General features: G+C 42.4%; 1 protein-coding gene across 2 annotated transcripts in view; it reads right to left on the bottom strand.

Annotated features, from left to right (window-relative positions):
* Positions 1–7,146: 7,146 nt before the first annotated feature.
* The window catches only part of LOC115175139 (C-terminal-binding protein 1-like), a 40,896-nt gene continuing 31,342 nt past the window's right edge, over positions 7,147–16,700 (bottom strand). For both annotated transcript variants that reach the window (XM_029734357.1, XM_029734363.1), the window contains 5 exons: positions 16,434–16,648; positions 8,377–8,507; positions 8,137–8,264; positions 7,847–7,961; positions 7,147–7,743 (listed from right to left, as the gene is read on the bottom strand). In XM_029734357.1, the coding sequence (XP_029590217.1) occupies positions 7,554–7,743; positions 7,847–7,961; positions 8,137–8,264; positions 8,377–8,507; positions 16,434–16,648 (779 nt within the window). In that variant the 3' untranslated portion in view covers positions 7,147–7,553. The remainder of the gene's footprint in view (positions 7,744–7,846; positions 7,962–8,136; positions 8,265–8,376; positions 8,508–16,433; positions 16,649–16,700) is intronic.

The raw sequence follows: 16,700 nt of genomic DNA on the forward strand, positions 1-16,700 counted from the left end.
ACAGTGGAAAATACACAGCGGTCGGAACCAAATATCTCCAATTTGGACTCGAGACCAAAGGACACATTTCCACTGGTCTAATGTCCATTGCTCGTGTTTCTTGGCCCAAGCCTCTTTTTGTTATTGGTGTCCTTTAGTAGTGGTTTCTTTGCAGCAATTCAACTATGATGGCCTGATTTACACAGTCTGCTCTGAACAGTTGATGTTGGGATGTGTCTGTTACTTGAACTCTGTGAAGCATTTATTTGGGCTGCTATTTCTGAGGATGGTAACTCTAACTCTGGGACTTCCATTCCTGTGGCGGTCCTCATGAGAGCCAGTTTCATCAGAGATTGATGTTTTTGAGACTGCACTTGAAGAAACTTTCAAAGAACTTGACATTTTCCGTATTGACTGATCTTCATGTCTTAAAGTAATGATGGACTGTCGTTTCTCTTTGCCTATTTGAGCTGTTCTTGCCAGAAGATGGCGCCGACGGAGTTGGCAGCATTGTGACTAGCTCTTAGGAAACTTTGCAGTATTTTGTTTTTTAATGTACTATTTTTTACATTATTAGTTCAGGAAATGTTTTGTGTCATTACATACAGCCAGGAAGAACTATTGGGTATTAGAGCGGCGGTAACTCACCAGAACTACCAGCATTACGACCAGGAATACGACTTCCTTGCAGCAGATCCTTTGTTCACTCTCCCCAGAGCAATTTAACTTATTCCAGAGACTGACTCAAAACATCGCCGGCAGAGGAGAGGCACTTGAGGCGGCCTGCTGGTTCGACTTAAGAGGCGCACACACCACCCAACGCTTCCGAGTATATTACACTCTAAAGTTCAGTCTTTGGGTAACAAAGTTGATGAGCTTAGTGCAAGGATTTCTTTCTAGAGAGACATCGGGGCCTGTAACGTACTTTGTTTCACGGAAACATGGCTCTCTCGGGGTATTCTGTCGGAGTCGGTAAAGCCAGCAGGATTCTCAGTACATCACGCAGACAGGAATAAATATCTCTCCGGGAAGCAGAAGGGCGGAGTGGTGTGTTTCATGATTAACGACTGATGGTGTAATTATAGGAACATACAGGAACTCAAGTCCTTTTGTTCGCCCAACCTATAATACCTCACAAACAAATGCAGAACAGAGAATTCTCCTCTGTCCTCTTGCCACGGCCGTTTACATCCCCCCTCAAGCCGAAACCACAACGGCCCTCAAAGAACTTCACTGGACTTTATGCAAACTGGAAACCACATATCCTGAGGCTGCATTTATTGTAGCTGGTCATTTTAACAAAGCAAATTTGAGGACTAGGCTGCCAAAGTTCTATAAACATATCGACTGTACTACTCGCGCTGCTAAGACTCTCGACCATTGCTATTCAATCTTCTGGAATGCTTACAAGGCCCTCCCCCGCCCTCCTTTCGGCAAATCTGACCACGACTCCATCTTGCTCCTCCTTTCCTATAGGGAGAAACTCAAACAGGAAGTACCCGTGCTAAGGACTATTCAATGCTGGTCTGACCAATCGGAATCCACGCATCAGGATTGTTTTGATCACGTGGACTGGGATATGTTCCGGGTAGCTTACGAAAATAATCTAGAGTTTATATGGAAGTGTATAGGAGATGTAGTACCCACTGTGACTATTAAAACCTACCCTAACCAGAAACCGTGGATAATTGGTAGCATTCGCGCGAAACTGAAAACGCGAACCAGCGCATTTAACCATGGCAAGGTGACTGGGAATATGGCAGAATATAGTGGGCCTCCCGAGTGGCGCAGTGGTCTAAGGCACTGCAGCGCTAGCTGTGTCATTAGAGATCCTGGTTTGAGTCCAGGCTCTGTTGCAGCCGGCTGCGACCAGAAAACCCATGGGGCGGCGCACAATTGGCCCAGCGTCGTCCGGGTTAGTGGCGGATTTGGCCGGCAGGGATGTTCTTGTCCCATCGCGCACCAGCAACTCCTGTGGTGGGCTGGGCAGAATGCACGCTGACACAGTTGCCAGGTGTACAGTGTTCCCACTGACACGTTGGTGCGGTTGGCTTCCGGGTTAAGTGGGTGTTGTGTCAAGAAGCGGCTTGGCTGGATTGTGTTTTGGAGGATGCATGGCTCTCGACCTTCATCTCTCCCGAGTCCGTACGGGAGTTGCAGCGATGGGACAAGACTGTAACTACCAATTGGATACCATGAAATTGGGGAGAAAAGGGGTACAAAAAAATTATAGAAAAATAATATAAACAATGTAGTTATTCACTCCTCAAGGCAATCAAACAAGCTAAACGTCAGTGTAGAGATAAAGTGGAGTTGCAATTCAACGGCTCAAACACGAGACGTATGTGGCAGGGACTACAGACAATCACAGACTACAAAAGGAAAACCAGCCACGTCGCCGAGACCAACGTCTTGTTTCCAGACAGGCTAAACACATTCTTCGCACGCTTTGAGGATAACACAGTGCCACCAACTCGGCCCGCTACCAGGGACTGTGGGCTCTCCTTCTCCATGGCCGACGTGAGTAAAACATTTAAACGTGTTAACCCTCGCAAGGCTGCCGGCCCAGACGACATCCCTAGCCGCATCCTCAGAGCATGTTCAGACCAGCTGGCTGGCTGGTGTTTACGGGCATATTCAATCTCTCCCTTTCCCAGTATGCTGTCCCCACATGCTTCAAGATGGCCACCATTGTTCCTGTACCCAAGAAGGCAAAGGTAACTGAACTTAATGACTATCGCCCCGTAGCACCCGTAGCACTCACCTCTGTCATCAGGAAGTGCTTTGAGAGACTAGGATCAAATCACCTCTACCTTACCTGCCACCCTAGGATCAAATCACCTCTACCTTACCTGCCACCCTAGACCCACTTCAATTTGCTTACCGCCCCAATAGATCCACAGACAATGCAATCCCCATCACTCTGCACACTGCCCTATCCCATCTGGACAAGAGGAATATCTATGTAAGAATGCTGTTTATTGACTATAGCTCAGCATTCAACACCATAGTACCCTCCCAGCTCATCATTAAGCTCGAGGCCCTGGGTCTGAACCCAGTCCTGTGCAACTGGGTCCTGGCCTTCCTGACGGGCCGCCCCCAGGTGGTGAAGGTAGGAAACATCACCTCCACTCTGCTGATCCTCAACACTGGGGCCCCACAAGGGTGCGTGCTCAGCCCCCTCCTGTACTCCCTGTTCACCCATGACTGCATGGCCAAGCACACCTCCAACTCAATCATCAAGTTTGCACACAACACAACAGTAGTAGGCTTGATTACCAACGATGACGAGACAGCCTACAGGGAGGAGGTGAGGGCTCTGAGAGTGTGGTGCCTGGAAAACAACCTGTCACTCAATGTCAACAAAACAAAGGAGATGATCATGGACTTCAGGAAACAGCAGAGGGTGCACCCCCCTATCTACATCGACGGGGCCGCAGTGGAGAAGGTGGAAAGCTTAAAGTTCCTTGGCGTACACATCACTGACAAACTGAAATGGACCACCCACACAGACAGTGTGGTGAAGAAGGCGCAACAGAGCCTCTTCAACCTCAGGAGGCTCAAGAAATGTGGCTTGTCACATAAAACTCTCACAAACCTTTACAGATGCACAATTTAAAGCATCCTGTTGGTCTGTATCACCACCTGGTACGGCAACTGCACCACCCGCAACCACAAGGCTCTCCAGAGGGTGGTGCGGTCTGCCCAACTCATTACTGGGAGCAAACTACCCGCCCTCCAGGACGCCTACAGCACCCGATGTGACAGAAAGGACAAAAAGATCATTGAGGACATCAACCACCCGATCCACTACCTGTTCACCCTGCTATCATCCAGAAGGCAAGGTCAGTACAGGTGCATCACAGCTGGGATGGAGAGACTGAAAAACAGCTTCTCTCTCAAGGCCATCAGGCTGTTAAACAGCGATCACTAGCACATTAGAGGCTGCTGCCTATAGGCATAGACTAGAAATCACTGGCCACTTTAAGGAATGGAACACTAGTCACTTTAATGTTTACTTATATCTGGCATTACTCATCTCATATGTATATACAGTGTTCTATACTATTCTACGGTATCTTAGTCACTTACTGTTTACATATCTTGCATTACTCATCTCATATGTATATACTGTTTTCTATACTATTCTACGGTATCTTAGTCACTTACTGTTTACATATCTTGCATTACTCATCTCATATAGATATACTGTTTTCTATACTATTCTACTGTAGCTTAGTCAGTTCCGCTCTGACATCGCTCGTCCATATGTATATATTCTTAATTCATTCCTACTTATATTTGTGTGTATTGGGTATATGTTGTTTAATTTGTAAGATATTACTTGTTAGATATTACTGCACTGTCGGAGCTAGAAGGACAAGCATTTCGCTACACCCGCAATAATATCTGCTAATCACGTGTATGTGACCAAGAAAATTTGATTTGATTTGATCTTTTACAAAATAGGGCCATCTTCTTTATACCAACCAGACCCCCCCCCCCCCCCCCCCCCCCCCCCACACACACCTTGTCACAACACAACTGATTGGCTCAAACACATTAAGAAGGAAAGAAATTCCACAAATTAACTTTTAACAAGGCACACGTTAATTTAAATACATTCAAGGTGACTACCTCATGAAGCTGGTTGAAAGTATGCCAAGTGTGTGCAAAGCTGTCATTAAGGCAAATAGTGGCTACTTTGAAGAATATCAAATATAAAATATTTTTTGATTAGTTTAACACTTTTTTGGTTACTACATGATTCCATATGTGTTATTTCATAGTTATGTCTTCACTATTATTCTACAATGTAGAATATGTAAAAATAAAGAAAAACCATTGAATATGTACGTGTGTCTAAACTTTTGACTGGTACTGTACATCAGTACGTCAGTTGTTTTGCTCACAGGCCTCAGAAGACTCACAGGCCTCTCATATATAGGGCAGACACTTCAGAACAAACTTTCTTTAGATTCTTTGGGGGGGTGACTATCTGTTTTTACATGTAGTGCATCTGTTAATCAATGCATTTGTATGGGCTAATAGCAGTAAGGCTAAATTCAATTTGTTATCAAATATACACTGCTCAAAAAAATAAAGGGAACACTTAAACAACACACTGCAACTCCAAGTCAATCACACTTCTGTGAAATCAAACTGTCCACTTAGGAAGCAACACTGATTGACAATACATTTCACATGCCGTTGTGCAAATGGAATAGACAACAGGTGGAAATTATAGGCAAATAGCAAGACACCCCCAATAAAGGAGTGGTTCTGCAGGTGGGGACCACCTATGCTTCCTGGCTGATGTTTTGGTCACTTTTGAATGCTGGCGGTGCTTTCACTCTAGTGGTAGCATGAGACGGAGTCTACAACCCACACAAGTGGCTCAGGTAGTGCATCTCATCCAGGATGGCACATCAATGCGAGCTGTGGCAAGAAGGTTTGCTGTGTCTGTCAGCGTAGTGTCCAGAGCATGGAGGCGCTACCAGGAGACAGGCCAGTACATCAGGAGACGTGGAGGAGGCCGTAGGAGGGCAACAACCCAGAAGCAGGACCTCTACCTCCGCCTTTGTGCAAGGAGGAGCAGGAGAAGCACTGCCAGAGCCCTGCAAAATGACCTCCAGCAGGCCACTAATGTGCATGTGTCTGCTCAAATGGTCAGAAACAGACTCCATGAGGGTGGTATGAGGGCCCGACGTCCACAGGTGGGGGTTGTGCTTACAGCCCAACACCGTGCAGGACGTTTGGCATTTGCCAGAGAACACCAAGATTGGCAAATTCGCCACTGGCGCCCTGTGCTCTTCACAGATGAAAGCAGGTTCACACTGAGCACATGTGACAGACGTGACAGAGTCTGGAGACGCCGTGGAGAATGTTCTGTTGCCTGCAACATCCTCCAGCATGATCGGTTTGGCGGTGGGTCAGTCATGGTGTAGGGTGGCATTTCTTTGGGGGGCCGCACAGCCCTCCATGTGCTCGCCAGAGGTAGCCGGACTGCCATTAGGTACCGAGATGAGATCCTCAGACCCCTTGTGAGACCATATGCTGGTGCGGTTGGCCCTGGGTTCCTCCTAATGCAAGACAATGCTAGACCTCATGTGGCTGGAGTGTGTCAGTAGTTCCTGCAAGAGGAAGGCATTGATGCTATGGACTGGCCCTTCCGTTCCCCAGACCTGAATCCAATTGAGCACATCTGGGACATCATGTCTCGCTCCATCCACCAACGTCACGTTGCACCACAGACTGTCCAGGAGTTGGCGGATGCTTTAGTCCAGGTCTGGGAGGAGATCCCTCAGGAGACCATCCGCCACCTCATCAGGAGCATGCCCAGGTGTTGTAGGGAGGTCATACAGGCACGTGGAGGCCACACACACTACTGAGCCTCATTTTGACTTGTTTTAAGGACATTACATCAAAGTTGGATCAGCCTGTAGTGTGGTTTTCCACTTTAATTTTGAGTGTGACTCCAAATCCAGACCTCCATGGGTTGATAAATTGGATTTCCATTGATTCTTTTTGTGTGATTTTGTTGTCAGCACATTCAACTATGTAAAGAAAAAAGTATTTAATAAGATTATTTATTTCATTCAGATCTAGGATGTGTTGTTTAAGTGTTCCCTTTATTTTTTTGAGCAGTGTATTTTTTACATATTTTTTTTATACCTAAAAATTGTATTTAGCCTTACTGCTTATTAGCCCATACAAATGCATCGAATAACAGATCACTACATGGAACAACAGATAGTCCCCCCCCCAAAAAAATCAAAAGAAAGTTTGTGTTAAAATTCTTTTTTTTTTTAAATCTACATTTTTGTTGATACTTCAAGGGGTCTTAAAATTCAAAATCAAATAGCTAAATAATCTTTGGTATGACCTTCTTAAAACAATTCCATATAGCTTAGTAGAACCCACCTCCTTCCCCGGCATAGACAGTGCTTAAGACTCTTATGGGTTAGTATGTTTGCTCATATAAACAAAACAGGCAGGTGGTAGAAAAAGAAAGCACTATCTGGCATAAATGGAAAATAACTCCAGAAATTCAATTTCCTGAGAAGTTGTGCAAAAGCTTCCTCTTTTGGGGCTTTGTATATATAAAAACAAACATACTGTCTTTTTAAAATCAGTTGGTTAGTTTTCACCCTTATTTTTCTTTTAGACTGCAATATAAATATTGTTTTCATAGTTCTAAAAACTGTACACAAATAGGTTATTCATGTTATAATCAACTACTTCTGCTTTAACGATGAACCCATAGGACACAGCAACAGATATTCGCCCACTTTACTAGGTCAAACTACATTCTAAACAGCAGGATTCGCTTTAAAGGATATTTGTGTTTTCTCTTTCCAAATCCACATTATTATTTTATTTTTTTCTGCACAAAAAAATGTTTGAAAAAGTTGACCACTATGGTTGGACCAGATGAACTGTAATAGACCTCTTTGAGTCTGTCTGTTTCATGGCAGCTGTTTGAAACCTATGAGGCTTCAACTCCATTCCTCTTCGGACGAATGAAGACCAGTAGAGTTCTTTTGGTTGGACAGAGAGCTCTGGGGGCGGGGCTACAACAACTGGTCATTGGGGTGCTGCTCTCTGTCTGACTCTGCTTTGCCTGGCTGGCCCGGCGAAGGGGCGTGAGAGGGGTGGGCGACGCTGGGCAGGCTGTGTGTTATGGGCACGGCATTAGGAACGATTCCCTCTATAGGCGGAGGGAGCCCCCCAGAGGCCAAACTCACAACACCAGGAGGGTACCTGAGACAAGGAGAGGATGAATCAGAAAATGCTATAGTACTTGTAAATGCATATACAGTACCGGTATCTACTTGTTATTATGTATCAACAGTGGGTTCATTACCTGTAGGACCCATTGAGCTCAGGATGAATGACAGCAGGGTCCATATTGACCCAGTGAGTAGTCTGGAACAGGAACTCTTTATTCACACAGTTCTTTAGGCTGTCTGGAATACGACCTGGAAGCAGGAAACAGTCATTGGTGAAGCACAACGCCGTTATTAGGGAGTTCGTTATTGTGGCTTTGCTGTTGTTTATTAGTGAGTGGGAAGCCTGGGAGCCTGATACATTGTCCCTTGGGGAAAACAATAATCAACCCAAGAAAACCCATTATTAGTGTAACAGGTATGTTACCTGAAATGGCTCGTCGGATCTCCCGAGCTGCCTCCTCTCTCATCTCAATAGAAGCCTGTTCGCTGTACCAGGCAGCATGGGGAGTACATATCAGGTTAGGAGCATCTTTCAGAAGTCCCTGGCTGAAGCTGAGAAAAAGGAAACATTGTTGCGTAATATTAGACTCACCTCAACACAGTGGGAAAAAAATATAATCAAAATGAAGACAGTATAAGATAGAATAATGTAAAGGGAGCTAACCCAAAGGGCTCTGTCTCGTGGACGTCCAGGGCCGCCCCTCGTATCCTCCCCTCTTTCAGGGCCTGTGCCAGGGCCTTCTCATCCACAAGCCCCCCTCGGGCCGTGTTAACCAGGAACACACCCTGGCGCATCTACAACATACCATATAAAATATGTAAACAATGCAGTGCACAACTGTAAATGAAATGTCTTAGTAGGTTTAGGTTTAATTTATTTGCACCAAAGCAAATAAGTGATGAACAACAATACAGATAAAAACAAATAAATAAAAAACGGTGTGCAGGTGTCTATATATAATACATAAGTACAAACATTTAAAATGTTTGTTAAAACAGATAACAAAACCCGCTAATCGTAAATGTACAAATTAACTGATCAACAATCACAAAAAATAATAAACAGTATATGTTTTGTTTATATGTGTGTGTGCATGTGTGGATGTGAGTGTGTGAGAGTTGGGATATATGGAGGAGATTACTGATGAGTAGTTTCGTTCATCAGGCTGACCCCCTGTCTTTGCTTGATGTTATTGAGGGATGATGAGGTTTTGGCAATGTGAAGATAAGAATTCCAGAGTATGGTACCTCTGTATCTGATAGAGAATTGACTATGTGAGGTGTGGCAGTGGGGAGGGTGAAGGTTATCACAGTGTTTATATAGATGGATTTCAGAATTAACCTATAAAAATCCATTGAAGGGTTTAGGTAAACTGTCTGGGAGGTATGAGTATTTGTAGATGAAAATGCATAATTGACATACATTGATGTGGTAAATAGACAAGATATTGAGTTTCTTAACTTTTTAGTGACGGGGCAGTATTCGGAAATTCAGATGAATGACGTGCCCAAATTAAACTGCCTGCTACTCGGGCCCAGAAAGTAGGATATGCATATTATTAGTAGATTTGGATAGAAAACACTGAAGCTTCTAAATTCACCGGAGGTTTGCGGGGGGTATGCTAGTTCTGAACGTCACATGCTAATGTAAAAAAGCTGGTTTTTGATATAAATATGAACTTGATTGAACAAAACATGCATGCATTGTATAACATAATGTCCTAGGGTTGTCATCTGATGAAGATCATCAAAGGTTAGTGCTGCATTTAGCTGTGGTTTTGTTTTTTGTGACATTATATGCTAGCTTGAAAAATGGGCGTCTGATTATTTGACATAATCTAATGTTTTGCTTTCGCTGTAAAGCCTTTTTGAAATCGGACAGTGTGGTTAGATTAACGAGAGTCCTGTCTTTAAAATGCTGTAAAATAGTCATATGTTTGAAAAATGGAAGTTTTCAGATTTTAGAGGAATTTGTATTTCGCGCCACGCCCATCATTGGATATTGGAGCAGGTGTTCCGCTAGCGGAACATCTAGATGTAAGAGGTTTTAAGGAATCTTCTCAGGTTTTTGCCTGCCATATGAGTTCTGTTATACTCACAGACACCATTCAAACAGTTTTAGAAACTTTAGGGTGTTTTCTATCCAAAGCCAATAATTATATGCATATTCTAGTTACTGGGTACTGCCCGCTAGGCCTAACAGGTTAAGGATTCATGGAATTTGTTAGTAAAATATATTTTGGGGAATATCCAAAGTATGTGCATAAATTTGTTCTCATACTTTTTGTAATTTGCAGAATTCAGGGGAGAGGGATATGTGAGAAACGTTTTACACAACTTTTTATTTTTTTACTGAGGATTTTTTGAGACTGGTTGTTAAAACCTGTTGGGGATAGGGGGCAGTATTGAGAATTTAGAAAAAAATATGTGCCCATTTTTAACTGCCTCCTACACAAACTCAGAAGCTAGGATATGCATATTATTAACAAATTTCGATAGAAAACCTCTGAATTTTCTAAAACTGTTTGAATGGTGTCTGTAAGTATAACAGAACTCATATGGCAGTCAAAACCCTGAGACAATTTCTAACAGGAAGTGTGTATCTGATGTGTTGAATTACTTTTAAGCCTATGCCATTGAAACACACAGGGACGTATTAATCATTGAGCACTTCTTATGGCTTCCACTAGATGTCACCAGTCTTTACAAAGTGGTTTGAGTCTTCTACTGTGAAAACTGACCGAGCAAGAGACTTGGAACGTTGGTCATAAGCGGATGTCCGATACGACTCTGGCGCACGAGTGCATGTTTGGGTACTCTCGTTCCAATACGTTTTAAAAGAGAATGCAATTGTCCACCTTGAATATTATTGAAGTTCTGATTGAAAAAGGCCCTAATGATTTATTCTATACAACGTTTGACATGTTTGAACGAACGTAAATATATTTTTTCCTCTTTGATGAAGACAAGTCCGGCGGGTGTTGTTCATGTTTTTGAGTAGCCTACAGGACGCGCTAACAACACGGAGCTTTATGGACATAAATTATGAGCTTTTTCGAACAAAACTACATTTGTTATGGACCTGGGATCCCTGGAAGTGCCTTCTGATGAAGATAATCAAAGGTAAGGGATTATTTACATAGTATTTTTGATTTTAGATCTCTCCAACATGGCGCTTAGTCTGTATCGCAAAGCCTATTTTTCTGGGCGCAGTGCTCAGATTATTGCAAAGTGTGATTTCCCAGTAAAGTTATTTTTAAATCTGGCAATGCGGTTGCGTTCAAGAGATGTTAATCTATAATTCTTTGAATGACAATATAATATTTTACCAACGTTTTCAAATAGTAATTATTTAATTTGTTGTGCTGATTAACTGGCGGTATTGGAGGGAAAATATTTCCTCAACATCAACGCCATAGTAAAACGCTGTTTTTGGATATAAATATGAACTTGATAGAACGAAAAATGCATGTATTGTCTAACATAATGTCCTAGGAGTGTCATCTGATGAAGATTGTCAAAGGTTAGTGCATAATTTTAGCTGGTTTTCTGCTTTTGGTGACGCCTGTCTTTGCATTGACAAAACATTACACACAGCTGTTTTCAATGAACTGTCCTAACATAATCAAACTTTATGCTTTCGCCGTAAAGCCTTTTTGAAATCGGACAACGTGGTTAGATTAAGGAGATGTTTATCTTTCAAAGGGTGTAAGATAGTTGTATGTTTGAGAAATTTGAATTATGACATTTAATTGTTATCAAATTTGGCGCCCTTGATATTTCACCTGCTGTTGATAGGGTGTACCAGGGGTGGGACGCTTGCCAGACAGGTTAACCAAGGTTAACCAAGGTTTCCAGAACCCTTCTGGTGCTCTCTTACGTGGTTTAACTCAGGGAAAGCAGTGGTGAAATACAGAGTTGAAAGATGTGAGAAGTCTGGTAAGCACACTCCACATTGGCCTGATGATATACATTTTCCCATGAAATATCATCAATCAACATCTTAAAGGACAATTCATTTTGTTAACCTCTACGGGCTAGGGGGCAGCATTGAGAATTTTGGAAAAAATATGTGCCCATTTTTAACTGCCTCCTACACCAACTCAGAAGCTAGAATATGCATATTATTGTTCAGGTTTGGATAGAAAACACCCTAATTAGGCGCGTGCGCGATTCGCCCCCGTGGAGTATTTTCATTCGGCTGTTTAGCTAATTGCAGATTCCCAGTCGGAATATTATCGCTTTTCTACGAGATAAATTGCATAAAAATTGATTTTAAACAGCGGTTGACATGCTTCGAAGTACGGTAATGGAATATTTAGAATTTTTTTGTCACGTTCTGCGCCATGCGCACAACCGTGATTTAGCATTCTGATTGTGTCTAGAACGCACGAACAAAACGCCGCTGTTTGGATATAACGATGGATTATTTGGGACCAAACCTACATTTGTTATTGAAGTAGAAGTCCTGGGAGTGCATTCTGACGAAGAACAGGAAAGGTAAGACCATTTTTCTTATAGGAAATATGATTTTGATGAAGGCTAAACTTGCCGGGTGTCTAAATAGCTAGCCCGTGATGGCTGGGCTATGTACTTAGAATATTGCAAAATGTGCTTCATCCGAAAAGCTATTTTAAAATCGGACATATCGAGTGCACAGAGGAGTAATGTATCTATAATTCTTTAAATAATTGTTATGCTTTTTGTGAACGTTTATCGTGAGTAATTTAGCAAATTGTTAGTAAATTCCCCGGAAGTTTGTGGGGGGTATGCTTTTTCTGAACGTCACATGCTAATGTAAAAAGCTGTTTTTTGATATAAATATGAACTTGATTGAACAGACATGCATGTATTGTATAACATAATGTCCTAGGTGTGTCATCTGATGAAGATCATAAAAGGTTAGTGCTGCATTTAGCTGTGGTTTAGGTTTTTGTGACATTATATGCTAGCTTGAAAAATGGGTGTCTGATTATTTCTGGCTGGGTACTCTGCTGACATAATCTACATTTTTGCTTTCGCTGTAAAGCCTTTTTGAAATCGGACAGTGTGGTTAGATTAACGAGAGTCTTGTCTTTAAATAGCTGTAAAATAGTCATATGTTTGAGAAATTGAAGTAATAGCATTTCAAACGTTTTAAAAATCGCGCCACAGGATTACACTAGCTGTTACGTAGGTGGGACGAATTCGTCCCGCCGGTCCCATAGAGGTTAAATATTCTACATTTAATACTACTAATCATTCCCATCTGTTCATTTCCAGCTGCCAAAGAGAAGTGGAAAATTGGAAAGTGGTCAGAAATGTCAGGATAAAGAACCTGTATTAGCGACATTATTCAAAGATTTTGTAAATAATATTATCAATAAGGGTGGCAGATAAACTGGTCACTCTAGTGGGCTTATAGATGAAGGGATACATATAGCTGGAGTATAAAGTATTCAAAAAGTCAGATATCAGTGAGTGGTTCTTACTTGTAAAATGTATGTTGTAATCACCCAATAGAAAACACATTTTATGTTATTATTAATCACATTCTCGGTTGATGCTATAAAATCTGACTGTAGTTTTGACAGACCAACAGTATCATCCGCATATACAGTACCAGTCAAAGGTTTGGACACAAATCAAATGCAAATAGTCTGGGTAGCCATTTGAATAGATGTTCAGGAGTCTTATGACTTGGGGGTAGAAGCTGTTTAGAAGCCTTTTGGACCTAGACTTGGCGCTCCGGGACCGCTTGCCGTGCGGTAGCAGAGAGAACAGTCCATGACTAGGGTGGCTGGAGTCTGACAATTTTTAGGGCCTTCCTCTGACACCGCCTGGTATAGAGGTCCTGGATGGCAGGAAGCTTAGCCCCAGTGATATACTGGGTCGTACACACTACCCTCTGTAGTGCCTTTCGGTCGGAGGCCGAGCAGTTGCCATACCAGGCAGTGATGCAACCTGTCAGGATGCTCTCGATGGTGCAGCTGTAAAACCTTTTGAGGATCTGAGGACCCGTGCCAAATGCCAGCGTGGCAGATGTGTTGTTACCTACCCTTACCAGGTGTTTAGTCCCAGGGTCCTTGGTGGTCAGGGACTATGGTGGTCTGCTTGAAACATGTTGGTATTACAGACTCAGACAGGGAGAGGTTGAAAATGTCAGTGAAGACACTTGCCAGTTGGTCAGCGCATGTTTGAAGTACACGTCCTGGTAATCCGTCTGGCCCTGCGGCCTTATGACTGTTGACCTGATTAAAGGTCTTAAAAAAAGGTCTTTACAACCTGTTTGGGATAGGGGGCAGTATTTTCACGGCCGGCTAAAAAACGTACCCGATTTAATCTGGTTACTACTCCTGCCCAGAAACTAGAATATGCATATAATTAGTAGATTTGGATAGAAAACACTCTAAAGTTTCTAAAACTGTTTGAATTGTGTCTGTGAGTATAACAGAACTCATATGGCAGGCCAAAACCTGAGAGGATTCCATACAGGAAGTGCCCTGTCTGACAATTTGTTCTCCTTCTGTGGCATCTCTATCAAAAATACATTATCTGTGCTGTAACGTGACATTTTCTAAGGCTTCCATTGGCTCTCAGAAGGCACCAGAAAGTGTAATGGGGTGTCTGCAGTCTCTGGGCGAAAAACAGCAGAAGTTTTTGTGAGTGGTCAGGCTGGGAACAGTGACACTGGAGATGCGCGTCCACGAGACGACTCCGTTTTTTTCTTTCAGCCTTTGAATAAATACAACGTCGCCCGGTTGGAATATTATCGCTATTTTACGAGAAAAATAGCAAAAAAAATATTTTAAACAGCGTTTGACATGCTTCAAAGTACGGTAATGGAATATTTAGAATTTTTTGTCACGAAATGCGCTCGCGTGTCACCCTTCGGATTGTGACCTGAATGCACAAAAAAAACGGAGGTATTTCAATATAACTATGGATTATTTGGAACCAAAACAACATTTGTTGTTGAAGTAGAAGTCCTGGGAGTGCATTCTGACGAAGAACAGCAAAGGTAATCCAATTTTTCTTGATGGCCGGGCTATGTACTCAGAATATTGCAAAATGTGCTTTCGCCGAAAAGCTATTTTAAAATCTGACACCGCGATTGCATAAAGGAGTTCTGTATCTATAATTCTAAAAATAATTTTAAAAATAATTAAAAAATAATGTTTTTTGTCAACGTTTATCGTGAGTAATTTAGTAAATTCACCGGAAGTTTGCGGTGGGTATGCTAGTTCTGAACATCACATGCTATTGTAAAAAGCTGTTTTTTGATATAAATATGAACTTGATTGAACAAAACATGCATGTATTGTATAACATAATGAATGTCCTAGGAGTGTCATCTGATGAAGGTCATCAAAGGTTAGTGCTGCATTTAGCTGTGGTTTTGGTTTTTGTGACATATATGCTTGCTTTGAAACTGGCTGTGTGATTATTTTTGGCAGGGTACTCTCCTGACATAATCTAATGTTTTGCTTTCGCTGTAAAGCCTTTTTGAAATCGGACAATGTGGTTAGATTAACGAGAGTCTTGTCTTTAAAATGGTGTAAAATAGTCATATGTTTGAGAAATTGAAGTTATAGCATTTTTGAGGTATTTGTATCTTGCGCCACGCTCTACCATTGGATATTGGTGAGGCGTTCCGCTAGCGGAATGTCTGTCCCTAGCAGGTTAAAAGGTCTTTCTTTTAAAAGTCTTTAAAAGTCACTGTGGGGACGACATCATCGATGCACTTATTGATGAAGCCAGTGACTGATGTGGTGTACTCAATGCCATTGGAAGAATCCCGGAACATATTCCAGTCTGTGCTAGCAAAACAGTCCTATAGTTTAGCATCTGCTTCATCTGACCACTTTTTTATTGACCAAGTCACTGGTGCTTCTGCTTAAATTTTTTTGCTTGTAAGCAGGAATCAGGAGGATAAAATTATGGTCAGATTTGCCAAATGGAGGGCAAGGGAGAGCTTTGTACATGTTTCTGTGTGTGCAGTAAAGGTGGTCTAGAGTTTTTTTCCCTCTGGTTGCACATTTAACATGCTGATAGAAATTTGGTCAAATGGATTTAAGCTTCCCCACATTAAAGTCCCTGGCCACCAGGAGCGCCGCCTCTGGATGAGCATTTTCCTGTTTGCTTATGGAGGTATACAGCTCATTGAGTGCGGTCTTAGTGCCAGCATCGGTCTGTGGTGGTATATAGACAGCTACGAAAAATACAGATGAAAACTCTCTAGGTAGATAGTGTGGTCTACAGCTTATCATGAGATACTCTACCTCAGGCGAGCAAAACCTCGAGACTTCCTTAGATATCATGCACCAGCTGTTGTTTACAAATATGCATAGGCCCACGCCCCATGTCTTACCAGAGGCTGCTTACCAGAGGCACACCTACTCATTCAAGGGTTTTTCTTTATTTTTACTATTTTCTACATTGTAGAATAATAGTGAAGACATCAAAACTATGAAATAACGCACATGGAATCAAGTAGTGACCAAAAAAGTGTTAAATCTAAAATATATTTTTGATTTTTTAAAGTGCTTTAGGACTATGGGCACGCCACTGAGAGGTCGGGTAGGCTATTTGGAGTGTTTATCCGACTGGAGACATTTTTTTTTAGAAGATATGTCCCCCCACTTCTTAAATCAAAGTTGTCCACCCGTATTGTACAATATGTGTCCCCCCTTTTTGTAGGCCTAATTTAGATTGTGTGTGTACATGCGTCATGTCCCTGACCTGTTTGATGGTGAAGTCATTGATGAGGTGGTGGTTGTGCTCATTGAGACTGCAGTGGAGGGTGACACAGTTGCTGTGGAAAAGCAGATCCTGGAGGGTGTTGACCCGCTGCAGGCCCAGGGCTCGCTCCATCCCGTCAGACAGGTATGGGTCATAGAAGATCACATTGAACCCAAACGCTTTGGCTCTGAGTGCTACACCCTGGCCAACACGACCTGAGGATACACAACAACGCAACATGGACATTTGAGTAATTCACAGACAGGT

This window comes from Salmo trutta, chromosome 3 (genome assembly GCF_901001165.1).
Source record: "Salmo trutta chromosome 3, fSalTru1.1, whole genome shotgun sequence".
Lineage (NCBI taxonomy): Eukaryota > Metazoa > Chordata > Actinopteri > Salmoniformes > Salmonidae > Salmo > Salmo trutta.